The sequence below is a fragment of the Acanthopagrus latus genome, chromosome 4 (assembly GCF_904848185.1).
Source record: "Acanthopagrus latus isolate v.2019 chromosome 4, fAcaLat1.1, whole genome shotgun sequence".
NCBI lineage: Eukaryota > Metazoa > Chordata > Actinopteri > Spariformes > Sparidae > Acanthopagrus > Acanthopagrus latus.
The window spans coordinates 27,351,953-27,370,184 of NC_051042.1; the positions used below are offsets into that span (position 1 = coordinate 27,351,953).

General features: G+C 42.8%; 1 protein-coding gene across 2 annotated transcripts in view; it reads left to right on the forward strand.

Moving 5' to 3' along the window:
* The window catches only part of LOC119018622 (MAM domain-containing glycosylphosphatidylinositol anchor protein 1), a 211,433-nt gene that overhangs the window by 129,770 nt on the left and 63,431 nt on the right, over nucleotides 1–18,232 (forward strand). For both annotated transcript variants that reach the window (XM_037096435.1, XM_037096436.1), the window contains 2 exons: nucleotides 5,640–5,836; nucleotides 7,658–7,790. In XM_037096435.1, the coding sequence (XP_036952330.1) occupies nucleotides 5,640–5,836; nucleotides 7,658–7,790 (330 nt within the window). The remainder of the gene's footprint in view (nucleotides 1–5,639; nucleotides 5,837–7,657; nucleotides 7,791–18,232) is intronic.

Below are 18,232 nucleotides of genomic sequence, written 5' to 3' on the forward strand. Positions count from 1 at the left end.
CAATTGTGCGCGTTCTGTTTTTGATATTGTTCCAGTAATATTTTTATCCCGGGGCTTTACAATCTCTCCCAGTATACTGTCAACAATAAAGAAAGCTCAACTGCCCAGAAAGGAAACTCTGTGGAAAAGTGAAAAGACCGCTGGCCAAGTACTTCTAGTAGGTTGCTTTGTATACTGTGCTTTAATTCTGAACTGTAAACTGGGTTTGCCACGTGTCTAAATCAGGCACAGTGCCAGGATTTCAACTTTGCATGGTAAATTTGGCTGAGCCTTTCAATTACAGATGTTTATACTGTGTGCCTTCTCATCATGGTTTCTAGTCTCGCTGGAACAGAAATGATACACTGTGGAAGGCAACTAGCGAGTCTGGTTGAAGATGCAACTTTTATAAACTTTTTTGTTTCTTAAAAATGTTCAGTGCCGTTTATTATTTACCCTCGACAGTGTTGTATCTTCCATGATTATTTATATTCATCTATTTTCCATTCATCTAGAACAGAGACATTTTAATTATATTTAAAGAAATACCCTCTTGTTTGAATGATGTGCCTAGATTGTCATTTGTTTGAGGTGATTGCAGGGAGAGAGAGCGAGATGGACCGCCGGGTGAGCTAGATTGACTTTGAATGAGATGCGCCGTCAATGCCAAAGCTTGCGAAACAGTTTTTATTCTTTCCTTCAATCTTGCCTGCATTGTTTCCAGGCTCTTCTGATCTCAATAGGAAATGTATTTGCATCTCTGAAATTGGACAGTGACAACTTCCATCCTGGAAAAATTTGGTTGCGGGCTACAGGGCTTGTACAATGTGAAATGACCGGTTGTGATGGATCCATATTTCTAACATGACAGCCTAATGAGTGCTGTCTATTAATTCTTTTAGGACATGAAACATTTGTATTCTTTATGTTGTATTTGAAGCTTCAAACATCTGCTAGCTTTGCTGTATTTCTACTGAAAAGAGAACACAGCTCACCACTCTCCTGCAGCAGCATGCTCATTGTGGGGAAGCCCTGCAAGTCGATTATCGAGTGCAGTAGAGGTCCACAGCTCGAGGATGAAAATGTATGATTATTACTCCATGGAAATGCAATCAAAGTTCATATGTGTCTTACCTATCAGTTCATAACAGTTATTATCGAGAGTGGACAGGGAAAAGAACGGAATTGAGCATTTCTAACTGCAACTTGTCAGGGCTTTCAGTAAATAGAGCTAGCTGCTGTAGGCGAGTGGTGAGCTGTGTTCTCCTTTCAGTATATACAGCTAGTAGTAGTATACAGCTAAACTAGCAGATGTTTGATGCCTACAAACAAACAAACTATGTGCTGGGACCCTATTTGTACTGTTACTGAAGTTTATTGCTGTTCTGAGCATTATTTGTGGCTTTGGGTGGCTTTTTGATGGTGGCTTCTTGGTTGGTGGCATAGACTGCAGTGTATTGTTATCTTTTCTGAGGTTTCTAAAACTACATAAGTTAGCAGTCGGAAAACTTGATCTCTCGAGGGGGGGGTCTTACTCGGTGTCACGGTTCATTAGACCATGGATTAAACTTACACTGGAATATCCCTTTAAGGATGCACCACTTTTACAATTGGTCGGGTGCAGTCCCACAATCACAATTAGGATCAAGTGTCTGACTCACTTATAAACACGATACAAACATCATTAAATACTATATTTTTTTTTTATTCACTGATAATTCAGCTCATTTGAAAAGTAGCATTTGTTTTTTTGTTTTTTTTTAATCAAAATACAAATCTCCCTTCAAAATATGCTTAATACTACAAAAACAACATTTAAAACAAGATATAATCCATAGCAAACATGGAAGGGGGTTGTCTTGGAGGACAGCCATACATCAGAAATTATTAGATGTTCTCATTAGCTTTTGGCAGGAGAGGACAGGTTCCACTTCTTATCACATAGCATCAAATGAATGTGGTACTTTTGTGTCCTCCTGCTGGCAGTGAGAGCACTTACGCAAACTACTGACATGCTTGTGACACCACAGCCTCCACCATACTCTATTTGCACCGTCAGTTTAAGTTTTGGCAAAGCAGTCCTCGCTGACCGATGTAAAACGTATCGCACCAGCGCGGTGTGTAAAGGCAGATTTATCTGCCAGTAATGGGCTTAATCAGCATTGTGTTGACAGTCATTTATGTGTTAACATCCCACACTGCAGGTGTACCTTCTCAAAGGATATGTGATCTTGTGCTTTATCCAGCTATACGTACCAGCTAATGGCCACACTCTGAGGGGGAACTAAAATGTCTTAGTGTCAGCACCACTGTGTGGTGTCTAAGCGGAAAACAATGCCAGAGCCCCAGTGCAGCTTCAAATTTGGATGCATAGATGTAAATTAAAAGCTGTGGCTAACAAAAGCAGCGCAGTGCAATTGATCTGAGCTGTGTGCAAAGGCAGGACTTTGGGGAAATCAGAAGCTTCATTAAAGTTTCATATTGTATTTCTGTACACTTGCAGTTTCATCCTGTGTCTCTATTTACCTAAGGGCCCAAACTGAGAAAAGTTAGACACCCCCCGGGACACTGGATTATAAAAGCTTTAACAACACAATGGTCATGTTGAAAAAAAAAAAAAAAGAGCCGTAAAAGCACCGGCATTGTTTTATCCACATAAGAGAAATCTGAAAGTTAAGGCCAGCAGGGACGGACCTTTTGTGTTCCAGTGGGGTGATTTTGTTCACCAGGCTGTGATGATACTGTCAGTATAGGTAAGTTATGTTAACTATGAATATACTAGTTGTGCTATAAGAGCCTTGTAGACCGTACATGAACATGTATGCTGTGGATGTCTGTGCGACTCTGCAGTGTTCGTCCATTTCCGCTTATGTGATGTTCTTGACAATCGACTTGTGTCTGTCAGTGTCAATCTGTCACATCCCTCATTCTCCACAGTCATAGTGTGACAAAACAGACAGAATGACAGCAGATAGTCACTTTCACTCACTCTCTCTCTCTCTCGCACACACACACACACACACACACACACACACACACACACACACACACACACACACACACACAGGCACCTTGACACACACACATCCTGCCCAAGCATTAGTCAGCTCGGATTCCCCCTGCGCCGCAAATGATCTGTGAAAATCATACAGAAATCCCGTGCCAGTCTTGGACGGATACACACACACACAAACCGGCGTATTCATGCACATATTCACAAATTGAAGTATACAAAGGTGCCTGCTCCTTCGCCAGATCTCTTTCACACACACATGCGCACGTGGCAGGACCGAGAGCCTGATATCTTTGATAGCGACCCAGGTTTGATGGCCTGTTGCTGGCGGAGGCTTTTAGAGCGGCTGGTTGCGCTGCCTCGCTGTCTCGTTTCCTGCTGGGCCTTTTGTCCCAATCTGTGGGTTGTCGTTTTATAAATGAGGGTGTCCGCGGGGAGATGAAAGGGATGGAAGCAGGTGAGCACTTCGCGCTGGAAAGAAGTGAATCACTGGGAAAATCTCACATAACAGAGACACAAAATATTTTGCTGCATGTGAGTAAGCAGCTTAACCAGAGCCAGATGCAGAATACTCAGCTCAAATACATCTTTTCAGATTTAGAATATTTTGAGACAAATGATGACTGTCATGTTTATTCGTCCTGCTTTATGACATTTTAAAGGTGTTCATATAGGCTGTTCGATGCAGTTATGCCGGTCATTGCAAGGTCTGATCTGTTTTTCTGTTGTTTTTCTGTGCAGGTAACACCGCAAACACAGAGTGCTCAAATGCAATGAATACATACAAAGGTGACATTAAAGCTCTCCAAACTAGATTCACTGCATTGCAGTCGTATGCCTCCACACAAGTCGCTGTTCCAGAATTTGGCTGTTGAACAGAGGCCAGGACACTTTTTGCAGAACATTTTGATCTAACGGTGCATTGAACCTTTAACCGTTTGGATATCAAATGCCACAATTAATGTTATCCTATTAGACATCTGTGTGTGGACTGTTGGCATAATTATAGATTCACTTCATCCTTGAGTCATTTCAGACATTTATACGATATTTAAAGAAATTCTCTTGAGGCGTTTTCTGAGGTATCGCATTCATGCTACTGTGGCGCCATGATGACCTTTGACCTTTGGCCACTAAATTCCCCGCAAGCGCTGGAGATATCATGTTCACAAGAATGGGATGGACCGGTGACCCAAGATCAAATTTGGAGGGATACAAATTTTAATAAATCTGCTTAGATTTTATTGTTTTTAAGCTATTCTGAAGATAACTTGTTGTAACAAGTGTTCACATGATAGTTTTAGTGTCGCACTGCACCCTTCCTTCCCATTGAAAGGTTTCTGCATGTTGTACCTTGCAGGCGATAGAGTAACAGTCACAGCATTCAATCACAAAAAAAAAACCCTGAACAGTGTTGAAGCTGCTCTGATTCTATGCTAAGGCTGCACAAGCTTTGATTTATCTCCGGATGTGAGTGTGTGTGTGTACGCATGTTTTTTTGACACAGCCCTCATGAGACAGCGTGCCCTTTTCAACAACACTCTCAAACATTTCAACCAAAGAGGCATTAAATACAACTCCATCCATCATGTGGGCCGGGGCTACAGTCACAGCTGATGGTGATGAAGGAACATGAGAGTGACACTCCCGCCTCACCTCTCTTCTATAGCTGTACCTGTTCTCGATAGCGTACGGTGGGTTTTTTCTGTGCGGAAAAGGAAGTAAGTGAGGGACCAGGGCAGAGAAGGAAAAAAAAAAAGGAGGTGAGAGGAAAGGGGAGACGTGAAATGGAGAGGCAGGAGCAGGGAGGAAAAAGGCTGGCCCGGTCTCGGCAGAAATTGTTTCCGTGACGTTTGAAGTCCGCAACAGTCCAATTAGGCTGCAAATAATCGGGATTACACACACTCACAACGCTGGCCCTGTAAGAGATAGAGGCAAGGACCAAGGAGGAGGAGGAAGAGGAGGAGGCTAGAGAGGGAGGGTTGGTGATGAAGAGTGAAAGTGGCAGTGAGGTTCGGAGAGATGGCAGAAACCAGGGGGGAGCCGCCTCCACGCTCGTGACAGCAGCCGAAATCCCATCCAGCGGAGGCAAAGGGGGGATGACACTCCCGTGGAGGAAATGTGTAGGGGGGAGACGGAGGCAACTGGGGACTGAGAGAGATAAAAATGACAGGAAAAATGTCTAAAACTAGTGTGTGAGAGAAACATACAGCGAGGGGGGGTATTGTGAAGACGCGCAGATCGTTTGGACGTTTGTGCTCGTTAGCAGCGTTGATCAATGGACAGCTGTTTGGACGTTTTGGGTCAGTCTGAGTGGGCAGTTCAGCCAAAAAACAGCACTTGTTTACCATTATTTACAGTTGTGTCCCAGTTACTGAGTCCCTCCGCTGCCACACATAATATTGCCAGTGTTCTGAACAAAAAGAGGCGACGACATCATGCAGAGAGCAATGTTATTTTAACTACACATAAGAATTTGTGCTTATTTAAAAGTGTACCTCATGGGTTTCCCTTGCTGTTCACTTGTGCTTTAACAAACAAGCTTCTGAGGTGCAATTAGCAATATTTTGTCTCCCTGTCAGCTAAATCTGAGTCTTTGTTGTTTTTTCTTTGTTTCATGCTCATTTTCCTTGGCTGTGTCCCGCAGACCTCGACACACCAGTTCTGACGGTGCACCAGACCATCAGCGACGTGCGCGGCAGCTACTACCAGGAGAAGACGGTGTTCCTGCGCTGCACCGTCAACTCCAACCCTCCCGCGCGATTCATCTGGAAACGCGGCAACACGCTCATTGAGCAGAGCAAGGACAACGGAGTGGACATCTACGAGCCGCTTTACACTCAGGTACACATGGACACACACACAGCACGGACACGCAGCCAGGTGTGCAGTCAGTCCTCGCTTTCCGCCTTTCTCTTCAAGAAGCGCCTCGCCAAGCTCCACCCCCGCTGAGTCCTGTCCTCGTCTGCTCTGGTTTTGTTCTGGTCTCATCAGAAAATCTTACATTTTAAGTCCCTCTCTTGCTTTCATCTAGTTACTTTTTTTCTTTACCTGCCGTTTCTTCTAACATTTACTGCTCACATGAACACTACTATGGTGGCAGCCGGGGTCACAGGACGTGTTTTAGCCGTTCACTGAACCCCCCTGAAGAGCAGTTGTTCGATGGCTTAAACCTAAATTCATCAACCTCCTAACAATCTGGTTAGGTCTAGGTACAAAAGCCAATTTAGGTCATCACAAACACGGCTTGAGCTCTTGAGCTGTCGTGACTTTCTGTCCAGAATATCTCATCAAACATGGCTGGAAGTCGCCCAAAGATCTTAAAAATATCGAGGGGTGTCAGGCACTTGACACTCACATGTGAGCCGCGCCTTCTCGCCTTGCAGTAAATCCATCAACATCCTCTCCGCCTCCCGATATCTGAGCACGTCAGGTCACGAACATGAAATGTGAATGTGTTATTGAGAAAAAGCTAACAAATATGAGCGCATCAGTGGTTTGCAGAAATGTTGCAGTTTTATTTTGATGACCGGATAACGTCAATTGACAAGTGACTGAAATTTTCTTCAGACCAGACACTAGATAGATTTGTGGTGTACTGAAAGAAGAAGTACTCACTTTGTTATCTTTAGTTACGCTGTAATAGCTGGTGTTACACAGGTTCCATATTTAACTCATGGTCTCACATTAAAGCTTTGCATGTGAGCTCACAGACGAGGGAAAATAGCTGACCGTCCAGTCCGTCCATCTGTTATTTGATCAGTTTAACAGCATTAGCCAGTAAGTTAGCCAAATAACTAAAAACAAACAGCCTCTAAGCCCGATCGCCAAGCCTGAGCGCCTGTTGCACCAACACAACTGCTCCATTTTTCTCCACTTATCAAAGCAGCAGTCAGCCACAAAGCGGAGCCCCTCGAGCTCAATTAGCCGACCGGCGGAGCTCTTCCCACGGCTGCCTCCGACGCCGTTTGCCCCTCAGCTACTGCTGATACTGTGTAAGTGTCAGACAGACACTGATACAGTATCACACGCAACGTCTTGATCCAAACAATCAAGTGTGGTTGAAAGAGATGTGTGAGCTGTCTCTGTGTGTCCGAGAGAGAGTTTTTGGACATGCCGACATTAGAGGCAGCTACTGGAGCAGTAGGAGACATTGTTTCAGGAATGGTTCCGGGGAAAGGGGAGGAGGGATTTTCCTTCTTCGAGCCTGTCAATCAGATCAGTTTCATTTTGGTAATGGTCTCATGTGAAAGCGGTTTGAAATTCATCACTTGTGTTACTTTATATGATTGGAGACGCTTCGGTTGATAATCAGGGCATGTCAGACCTACAAACACAGTATGCATTTGTGTGTGTGTGTGTGTGTGTGTGTGTGTGTGTGTGTTTTCTGACCCTGTTTACCACACTGCTGCGGCTCATCAAAAATTGAAGTGACTTTTACACAAGATTACAACCCAGTTTAGAAACGGGCTAGAATAAAAAAGCTTGGAGTGCTCTCATTGATGTAATGTTATGTGTGTTCTGCAACGGAAACGTTCTGCTTTTTGATCCATTATTAGATTGATGTTTAGGTGTCTTTCATAATAACCACATAAACGACTCTGTGGTAAAACATTTCTTAAATCTTTTAGCATGATGTTGTCGTGTGCGTTTTGTCCCATCCAGGGCGAGACCAAGGTGCTGAAGCTGAAAAACCTTCGACCCAAGGACTTTGCAGATTACACCTGCCAGGTCTCCGTCCGCAACGTGTGCAACATCGAAGACAAGTCGGTCACCTTCAGGCTCACGAATGCCACAAGTGAGTTTTTTGATTGTTTCATTTCAACAACAACAACAATAACAACAACAAAAACTTAGAGCTGCTTAAAAAGCTTTCGTGTGCCTTCACACAGCCAAGCTTATCTTTGTCCTTCGCTATCAATTTCTTGCCTTCCCTCTTGCTCCATCTTTCTCTTTCTTTGACTCTCCCGTCTCGGCTGACTCTCCCTCTGCGTGCTCGTTGTGTCTCTGCTCAGGAGTCTCTTGCTGTCTGTCTCTTTCTTTCATTGTTAAAGTGTCTCCCGTTTTTCTTTTTTGAGCAGGGAGTAGGCATTCTCCTTTCATCATCTCATTTTCTCACATCCTGTAATCTTTCCTTGTCTCTTCCTCTCCTCTCTTCGGATGGGTTTTTCCTCTGCCCTTTGACTTTGCCACTCAGATTTTCCTCTCAGCCTCTCCGTCTCCTCGCCTGCCTCCCATTGTCTGTCTGTCTTGGTTTTTTTTTGTTATTTCTATTGCTGCGATCTCGCGTCAGAGCCGTCAGCTGTAATTCAGTTGTCACACTATCTGTTATCTTCAATTCAGTCTGCACCCCGTCTGTCCGTCTGCACGCCATCGCCCCGGCAACTCTGTTACTTAGGACAACATCGTTGCAGTTGACAACCCTGATAGACTGATACACCACAAGGGAAAAGCCTCGCGCTGGTGCAGAGGATATATTATTCCTGCTCCGTTGTCTTTATTCTCTCTTTTACTTTCCTCTCCTCTACATGCCAGCCAGCCTGAATGTATGCTAAATAGCATTTTATGTGATTTTGAAACCTATTATATATCAGGTATATTTAATTTCTCTCAGTGGTGTTAACATATTAATTTGGATCAAAGTTGCATTGATGGCTTTTACTGAAAGGAGGTTCTATGCAGAAAAACTGCCTCTTTTCCTCAACATAGACTCTTTAAATCCTCAAACTAATTGTGAAAATGAAACACAATATTTGCTTAAATCTAAACATTTTGGAAGTGGGATACTTTCTTGTCAAGAGTTGCTTGAGAGGATGTATACTGTCATGTAGGGATGAATGATGATATTGGCCTATCACGCTATTTTAAGGCTTAAAAATTCACTGCATTCATGTTTGGTCTGTATGACATCCCAGTCTTTCACTGAAGAGGAAAGAGGGAAAAGTTTTTTCTCTACCTGTTTTATGATGTCCACAAGTGTCCATGACTTTTTAATTTAACTTTTTATTTACAGACTTTACGCTGAAGGAGAGGTTATCAAGTGAGCAATAAGGCCTCTTTCAGATAAGACACAAAGTTCCCAGGGAGTCTTCTAAAGTGAGCCGAAGGTGGGGAAGATAAAAAAAAAAAAACACCCTCAAAGACCGAACTCTGTGATAACGTTAAGAGGAGCTGAAACAGAGTTTCACACTTCTGTGAGAGACTGAGCAGAGAAAGATGTGTCCGCAGACAGATACAGATAGAGGAGGAAATTAAAGACTGATAGTGGAAACAGACAGAAAAAATGAGAGACGGACACAGCGGGCCGGAATACTCCAGACAACAGAGTGACGCTAATGAATCAGCTTCAGGTGAATGTTTCCTGGCTCACAGATGTGCTATAAATTATAACAGAGATGATAAATGATGGATTACGATGAGAGAAATGCTTTTAACAGAGAGAGCAAATGGAACAAGAAACAAAGCCGCTGAACACGTGTGGTGGGGGAGGCTAACACACGGATGGCTTTTGTATGTTTAGCTTACCCTGTAAGTGTAAAATGACATTATCCCTTGTGTCAGTGAGTGAGCTCATTTTGAAGTCACTGGCCTTCAAATCAACACATTATAAAGGGTTGTTCCAAAGAAAAAGGAAGAGGATATAAAAGGAGAACAAACAGGCTGTAACGCTCAGGCTGTTGTGATGGCTGCTCTTCACTCTCAGAATCCTGTGCCTGAGATCGATTGTATCCATACACCTCTGTCAACACACACACACACACACACACACACACACACACACACACACACACACACACACACACACACACACAAACACAGCCATGTTAACAATAAGAGTGCGCTTGGTGCTGGCATATGGGCTGAGAGACTTGCCAGAACAGCCAATCTGTCTGGACCACACAGCCTCACAGAGTGTCAGAAAACACACTGCTTAGTGTCTGTGTTTCTATGTGGGTTTTTTTTTTTTTTTTTACACACATCTCTTAGAAATAAGAGCCAGGTTACCAGCTGCGCAAACAGTCATACCGCCATCACCCCAAACTTCACATTGTGCCACTAAAATGGAGAAAAAGGCCATCTCATCTTCTCCAGCCCGTTCTCCAGCGCAGCAGTTTAAAAAAGAAAATACGTCAGATGCAAAAGTCAAGATGGATTGTGATTTTAAGCAATGTTATATCTGAAGCTTAACTGTATGAAATCAAATAATATAAAGCTGTTTAGGTGAGTGAACTTAGTTATATTTTCACAGTGTTTGGGTGCCTCGACCTGACAAACACAGCCAATTCATGACATTGATAACACTCCATATAATCTTAATAATGTGTTTACCTTGCGAGGCAGCTGGATTTGCGAGAGCACAGGTATGTAATCGCGCAAGTCCATCTTGCCTGACTTCAAGTCTTATGTCAAAAAACGATCGGCCCAAACAACGTTCACTGAGGAAATACAGGCAGCTACAACCGTTCTTTACATGTGGCGGTGGCCAGAACTGACTGCTACTGACTGACGGCCCTCAAAGAGGTTAGCGTGAAGAGCAAAAAATGGCAGTGAAGGCTTTCCTTAATGGAAAATATGTTTTCTGTCATTCTGCTCTACTCGTTAGTCTGATTTGTTGAAGTAAGCCTCTGATGGACAGTTACAGACAGATGGTTCGTCCAATCATCTTCCAAGTTTTTTTGGATGCCATCGTGCCATCAAACCATACATCCCACACCGAGCAACTGAAATGGGGTCAGCAGAAAATTGTACAGAACTGTTGCTGATACTGTCCAGAACTGTGATGAGTCTAAAATGAATACTTTCTAAAAGTGAACTGCCCCCTTTTTTTTTCAATGCTAGTATTATTCTGTAAATCTCATAAATGGTTATTAGAAAAAAGAGGCAATGTTGGACTAAGGTAATATAGGTCCAAACAACACTGCTTTTCAGACAAGTGTAAACATGCAGATGTTATCAGAGAAAATCACATCTCTGCACTCAGATCTCCAAAATAACCAGAGCGACAGACGGGGGGGAAAAGAAAGAGATGGAGAACAGAGAGAGCGAAGTTGATGCACAGAGAGCAGAGGGAGGAGGAGAAAGAGACAGATGGACTCAGAAACAGAGATAGAGAGATTGTAAAAGAGGAATATAAACAGTGAGTCGTTTCTTTTTAAAACATTTTATCCTCAATAATATTTATCTAATGAGTGTATTTTGTTATTCCGTGCTGATCTCCCATTTGCCCTTGTGGCGTCAGTCACTGCTTAGATTAGATTCATCCAGCTGGGTTACATCATGGCCGCCGATACACAGCGCCGGAACAAGGGGGGATTGATTGATTTTTCATATCATAATCCCAACCTGGGATTTGAGTATGGGGCTTCTGCCCCTCCAGTAACTGCCGGCAGCGTCCAAATCCTCTTCCCCTGCCTCTCATAAAAAGAACATGGAGGCAATGCTCCAGAGCTTGTCATGTTATTTAAAGGTGGTGTAGAGGGTTGAAGGGGGGGGGGATTAATGGAACGAGGCCTGGACGCGTGGAGGGATGGAGGAAAACAGGAGATTGCAAGACTGACTTCCAGCGTAACCACAGTAGCCTGTTACTGTTCTAATATGATGCTTGTTTACTGTAAAACAGACAGGAAGAAAACATGTATTTAGCTATTTTATTTGAGGCTTTTAACTCAAAGCATGAGGTTCATTATCCATCTGACCCATTGTGGGAGAAAGATATGACTCTCCCAGGACATTCTGTCTTTATACCAGAGGATGTCGAGGTTGCACGTACAGTGTACGAGCGTTAGGGTCTGGATAAGGGCATAAGTGATGTCTGCTATGAGTTTTTATCTCATGGTCTCTGCAACCTAGCAATTCGAAGCTACTGCAGATATATCTACAGAACAGACGCCCGACAGACCAAAGCAAAGCAAAGCTGGTTGTTTGTGTGAAATGGCCTTCGATCTGACTTGCTCCCCGCTTCATATTTTCTTTGTATTCCTCACTGGTCCAGAGGTGAGAAGCTCATGCAGGAACTTCTCCCTTCCTTGTTGTTAACAGATGACCATGTATGGGACGGACGCTTTCTGCGCTGTAGATATAACCTGAAACTGGAGAAGGTTCGGGAGGAATGACTTGGCACTACACTGATGTGTTGCTGTGTGGTTCCTCCTTGATCAAGTTTGTATAAACTACTTCATCTTAAGTCATCAGTGTCTCTGAGGCCTCTTCATCTCTCCTGAATGGTCAGTAGTGGGCTGCTGCTCAGGTCTCATAATAAAATGATAAAACAGCCACATGTGCGGACAGTAAACAGGTCCAACAACCGTGGTAAAATAGAAAGACCAAAGAGTAGAAATGTGGAATGGACTTTCTTTTATGACTATCACATTGTCAGTAATTGTCAGGTTTAGGGAACAATTTACATTTCACATACATCAGAGACCCTCTGACAGTTTAAGTGCCATGTCTGTGATGAAACTGTGAAATGCTTCAGTATGATGCTCTACGTGGTGCTAACTGGGAAACACTGAAGATTTGACATCTCAGGTTACTGTTTACAAAATGCTGTTTCACGAAAGAAAGAAAAAATAACAATGCTGAACAAACAAAATCCATTTCTGAATAATTTTGTCCGCAGATATGTTGAAAGGAAAGAATAATACACAGGCGCCGCGATCTGAAGCTGTTTATAACCTTCGAGAGAACTGAGTCAGCCAGTAAATCTGAACGACGGGTAGTTGATTCAGTCTTTTATTGATTACTGTAACTCTTACTACAATACCTTCACAGTGATATGACAGTGGTACAAGTGCGTAATATATATGATGAGATCAATACGTGGCAGGGGCCCAGTGCGTACAAATCCCCCCCCCCTGAAAAGTTGAGGATCAATGGGCAATCTGCAATAACCCCCAGCACTGTAAAACCTCTGCGGTGGGAGATTGTACTGCATCTGTGCAGTCAGTCAGTTTTATGTAAGGCTGTAATCCACGACTGAGAGCGGTCATGAGGGAGAAAGAGAGGGAGAGGGAGAGAATCAGGAAAAATAATGGAAAAATGAGAAAGACGAATCATCAGAAAAACAAAACAAAACAAAACAAAAAAAGCGTTGATCTAGTCGAAGCTGCCGTTCCTTCGTCTGTTATAATGTTTAAGTTCAAGATGTTTTACCAACAGATCATGTGTGTCTGGGGCTTTATGGCTGTGGGTTTACATGAAATATTACACTGTTCAGTTCCTAAACTTCCTCCTGACATTTCCTCCACCACTGTCAGATCCAGTCCGGTCCGGGGGGATCAGGGTGGGGATGTACGGCCACACCGCTGGCGAGAATCAATCTGCTCGTAAGGCCGCTTTGATCATTTTTTTGTGAAGTCACTCGAAGGGGCTTTAAGAAGCTCGCAATTTCAGCTCAGTGCCCTCTGACTGTGACCTTTTCAGTTCGGAAACATATTGCTTTAACTGAACAAGTAAGCACGCAGCCTCAAGTCAGCAGTGCACATAGTTATACCCAGTGATGGGATGTAAGTACATTTACTACTTGACTATTTATATTTTCTGAGGCTTTATACTCCCACAACATTTTGGAGGCGAATTTTGTACATTTTACTCTGCTACATAACTTCAGTTATTACATACAGATTGAATGCTGCTGTCAAGGTTGTGCATTTTTCATGTTTTTTTTTCTTTTTTTTAAAAATCTGGAATAGTATTTAAAAAAAACAAAAACAAATGAATAATTTATGATAATCAGAAAAATGCTCCCATAATCAGCATGGTTGATCATCAGCTGAACCATAATATGTTCAAACATGTAACTATATGTATAATTTACTGTTACATGTATTAAAGTGCACTGACTTTTTAGTAGTGTTTTGACACAATATCTTTACTCTCAAGCACAACTTCAGGGTACCTTTTAAAAACACCATTTACAGCCATGAGCTGCACTTTACAAATGATAGAGACCTATTGTGCTTTTGGATGTAAAAGAGCAGCCTTTAGGTCACAATCTACATCTTTAAACAATTATTAACTATTATTTTCGATATAAAAGCGTCTTCACACCGACAAGTTTACAAGGTGTTTAATATCCCGGTCACGCCTGAACAGATCAAGCAGCAGCTTTCATCCTGTTGCTGTGTATGTTTCCAGCTACTCACTGTTCGTGTGCCCATTAAAGATAGCTGATACGCACAAATGATACATCCAGATAAACAAGTCCGTACACACAGGCACGCATCTGCTATGTACATACACACACTTATGCAGATTGGTTGGTGTGAAAGCATGTAAAGAGCAAAGAAGAGTTTCCAGCATGTCCTTCAGATCTTTTTTTTTTTTTTTTAAATTGAAATTGAGAGGTCCTCGACCGTTTTCCATTGATCGTAAATTGCATATCTTTCCTGAATAAATAAAACACAAAGTTTTGGTTTGGCCACAATGCAGCGTGCTTCGAATACTTTGGGGTTTCCTCTACTCAACTTGCTTCAGGGTCATGTGTCTCTGTGTGTGGAGGTAATAACATCCAATCCATCATTTTTGCAAATTGCACCTCGAACATTTCCTCACAACGGCACCAACTTTTCGGCTGTCGGTCTGTCTCCGAACCCTGAGGCCGACCTGCCGCCTCACCCGACTGACATGAAGGTGACAACCACTCTTCCAGGGTGCGAAACATAAACACACAGCAGCTGTCACGACACACCTCAAGCTAAAACTTTTTAGCCTTTATTTCCAGCTGATTTCCTCCCAGTAAACCCCCGCTGCCTTTACCTTCATATCATTCGAATTCAGTCCTGCAAACCTGAGAACACGTAACGCAGTGTGTGGAAGTGAGAGAGGAAGCAAGCGATGAAGGAAGAATGAGAGCCAGGCACAGAGACAGAGACAAGGAGAGGTAAAGACACAGATATTGAAGATACAGAGGTGACAAACTGACAGAGAGAAAAGTGGGGAAGGTGGAGGGGAGAGAGAGAGGGAGTGTGAGCGTGGAGGAGAGAGGCATTTGTTACCTGGTTGTAAACCGCTGTGCTGCACATAAATCCCATTACTTTGGGAAGAGCGCTGGCTGATCCCACCGTTACCGTCACCCACGCATCCCCAGGAAATTGAAGCTATAATTCTCAAATCCTCAGTTCCTCCCCCCACTTGCTTCACATATAGTGCTCTCTCTTATTTATTTATTTATTTATTTTTTCTACCCAGACTTTCTGTCCTGGCTACTTTGGCTTTCTTTTGTGTTCTTAGGATCACAAGTTTCATTTGGTTTGTTGTTTTTTGTTTTTTTTTTACACTTGTTTCACTAAAGTAAGTTTGGGCCCCTCCTTCTTATTTGTTTAGCCTGTTTTATTGTTTGTCAAATAAAAAGGCTCCTTAAACATGTGGGATCTCTATTGTACGTCATTTTACATAATCTGACCACAGCGTGCAGAGTGACACTTTGCACCAGGTGTGGGTCGACGAGGAAACTTCCATGGGACCATTTTGAAACTTTACAATACCATACTCACATGCCTGTCGATGGAAAATCAGGCAAAAAAAGCCAGTATAACAAACTATGATCACATTCAGGGCCTTGCCGCAATGTATCCCCAGCTGAACTGAGACTTTGCGTCATGTGTATTTAACAGACAGACACGTAACACAGCAAAACAGTTTCCATGGACCTTGTTCAACAACACTTAGGAAGCTCTCCGGGTCCACAGGGGCTTTACTTTCCTCACGCTGTGATTTGATACAATGGGAGTGGACAGTGCTATTTGTGTGCTGATTGCAGTTGTTACACCAGTGAAATTTCGTGTCAGCCTGAGAGCCGTCACCAGTGAGGTTGGCTAAAGTGATCCCCCATTAGTGTGTGTTTCTGCATGAGGATTTTTGTCACCCATTTAAGAGAGCACAGGCCTGTCTGCGCACGTGCACGGGCGTGCGCACAGTCCCGTATGAGCAGAAACATGCATCTGTAAACCAGTTTGTTGAGCCTCCGTTCACCTCTTTCATTACGGTGATTGCAATCTAAAAAAGAGATTAGATGAGAGGATGTACTGCATAAAGTCTATTAGAGGAATGAATTGCTTCCTGTACTCTGTGGGGTCGCTCTCTCACTGAGGATTAACTCTCTCAGGTCGATAAAAGCCTGGATTCTCCTCCTTCTTGTCCTCAAGGGGCCCATTTAAAAAAAAAAAAATGCCCGTCTGGAGTATACTCCTTTTAAGAAAGCCCAAATATTAATATTTAAAAACCTCATCAATGCATTCTCAGAGGGAAAAATGTTTTCGGGCAAACAAAAAGCTTCTTTAAAAGATCAACACAAAATGCTATCAACCCATGATAAAGTACACACATGCTTAAACAACACACAGCATAACATTACTCCAGTATGGGGCTTACATGCCACGCTCAAGGGAACCTAAATTTTCACAACAAAACACGATTATTGTCAAACCCGGAGATTCTGAAATGGCCTGTGATTGGTTGGGCTATCGTATGACGGGCTATCGTATGCCCACCCCGGAGCTTACAACAGCCAACAAATGATCAAGACCCACTTCTGCATACAGTTTAAGGAACGGTAATGGCTGGACTAACAAACTGACATAGTAGTGCTGCAAACACTTCTTTACTCAGGTTGCTGTTGTCTCATTAGGTTCTGACTCGCAGGTTGGATTTGTTTATTTTTCTACAAGCATCTAAACCTATTAGCGAATCTAATCCTCTTTCATCTTCCTTCACTGGATTGGAATGAATTCACATCGTGCAAATAAAGTAGCTGTAGCGCTAGCACCAAATATGGTGCGCGTGTGTGTGTGTGTGTGTGTGTGTGAATGGTGCGTCTTCTTTAGTTCTCATGCCAGACAAAGACACGCTCTTTAAACAACGAGTATATGTGAAAAATAAATGATTATAAGAATAGTTGGGAGAAAACGGTGCAATAAGGTGATTGTTTTCTTATCTCCAAAATGACCCGGAACCATTTCATCAACAGAGTAATGTCATTAAAACCTCCGTATGCCATCACTAGCCGCACAAGGTCTTGTGGCAGCAGTGAGAAACAAGCATATACAAGCCATATATGAATAATTGCAGTGGCAGGTTGACTGAACGGAATACAATGATCTTGTTTTCTTCTCTTTTGCGCCTATAATTTGCCCAAATACTACTTACAGCTCCACAGTACAATCACAGATAAGTAACTCATCAGTCATGAGGAGTGAACCGGGCCTTGACTGTTTTGCCCTGGAGTGTTTCTCTACTGTAGCTGATGAGGGAGGGGGAGGGGGGGGGGGGGGACCTTTTCATATTACTCCACCAAAAAGATTTTCGTAGCCACTCGAGGGATTTAACCGGGTGACATTTTGGTCACAAGCTCATTTCTCTCTACGTTACCCTCATGTCACCCCCATTTACACCCTGTGGCAAGATATGCAAAAACCTATTACAAGATGTTGCAGATGGGATTGCCGACGACGCGATGTGGAGAATGTGGAATGCCTTGATTCGCTTTTACATGGAACTAGGAAGAACTGTCATGGAGATGTAGGGTGCATCGCAATTCCGGAGAGGCGTGGAGAGGTTTTTAAGGTTGAGTTGAGGTTAAAGCCAAGGTTCAGTTTGATGGAATTAGACAAACCACCATTTAATGGTCCAACAAAAAGCACCATTCTCAACCGCCAACTACCAGAAGTATTTTTTTTCTGTAGCTAGTCATTTAGGTAAACACAGACACCAACAGTGAATCAGGTGTGTTTATTTCAAAAGCTTGTATGATGGTGATCAAACAACAGTAAGAAGCAATTAATGGTAAACTGTACTTATCATCTGTTTTTTTGAAACAGACCATTTGCATTTCAAAATTCTGTGATTTTTGGCCACCAGAGAGCAGAATAACTTGCAGTCCTCTTTAAAAGCTGCTAATACTAACACGTTAGCTATAAAATCCAAGCCCACTTCCAAATCCAGCAAACACAGACCAACGTTACCGCGCCAGAGGTCATGTAATTATTTCACTCTCATGTAAGCTAGCATTAGCTCGTTTAGTTTCCACCAACACACTGTTGGATATCAGGAAACCATGTGCAGATTCTGTTTGTGGTGGATTGCTGTGCATACATATATAGACTTTTCAGCACTTATCTGAAAATGACTGACTGTTGATAAGTTCTTTTTTTACCCTTGAGCTTTAAAGGTAAGCTGAGTTATATACCTGTAATAGGACACACATGAGAAAGAAAAAGAAGAACATACTGAACAAATCATGTG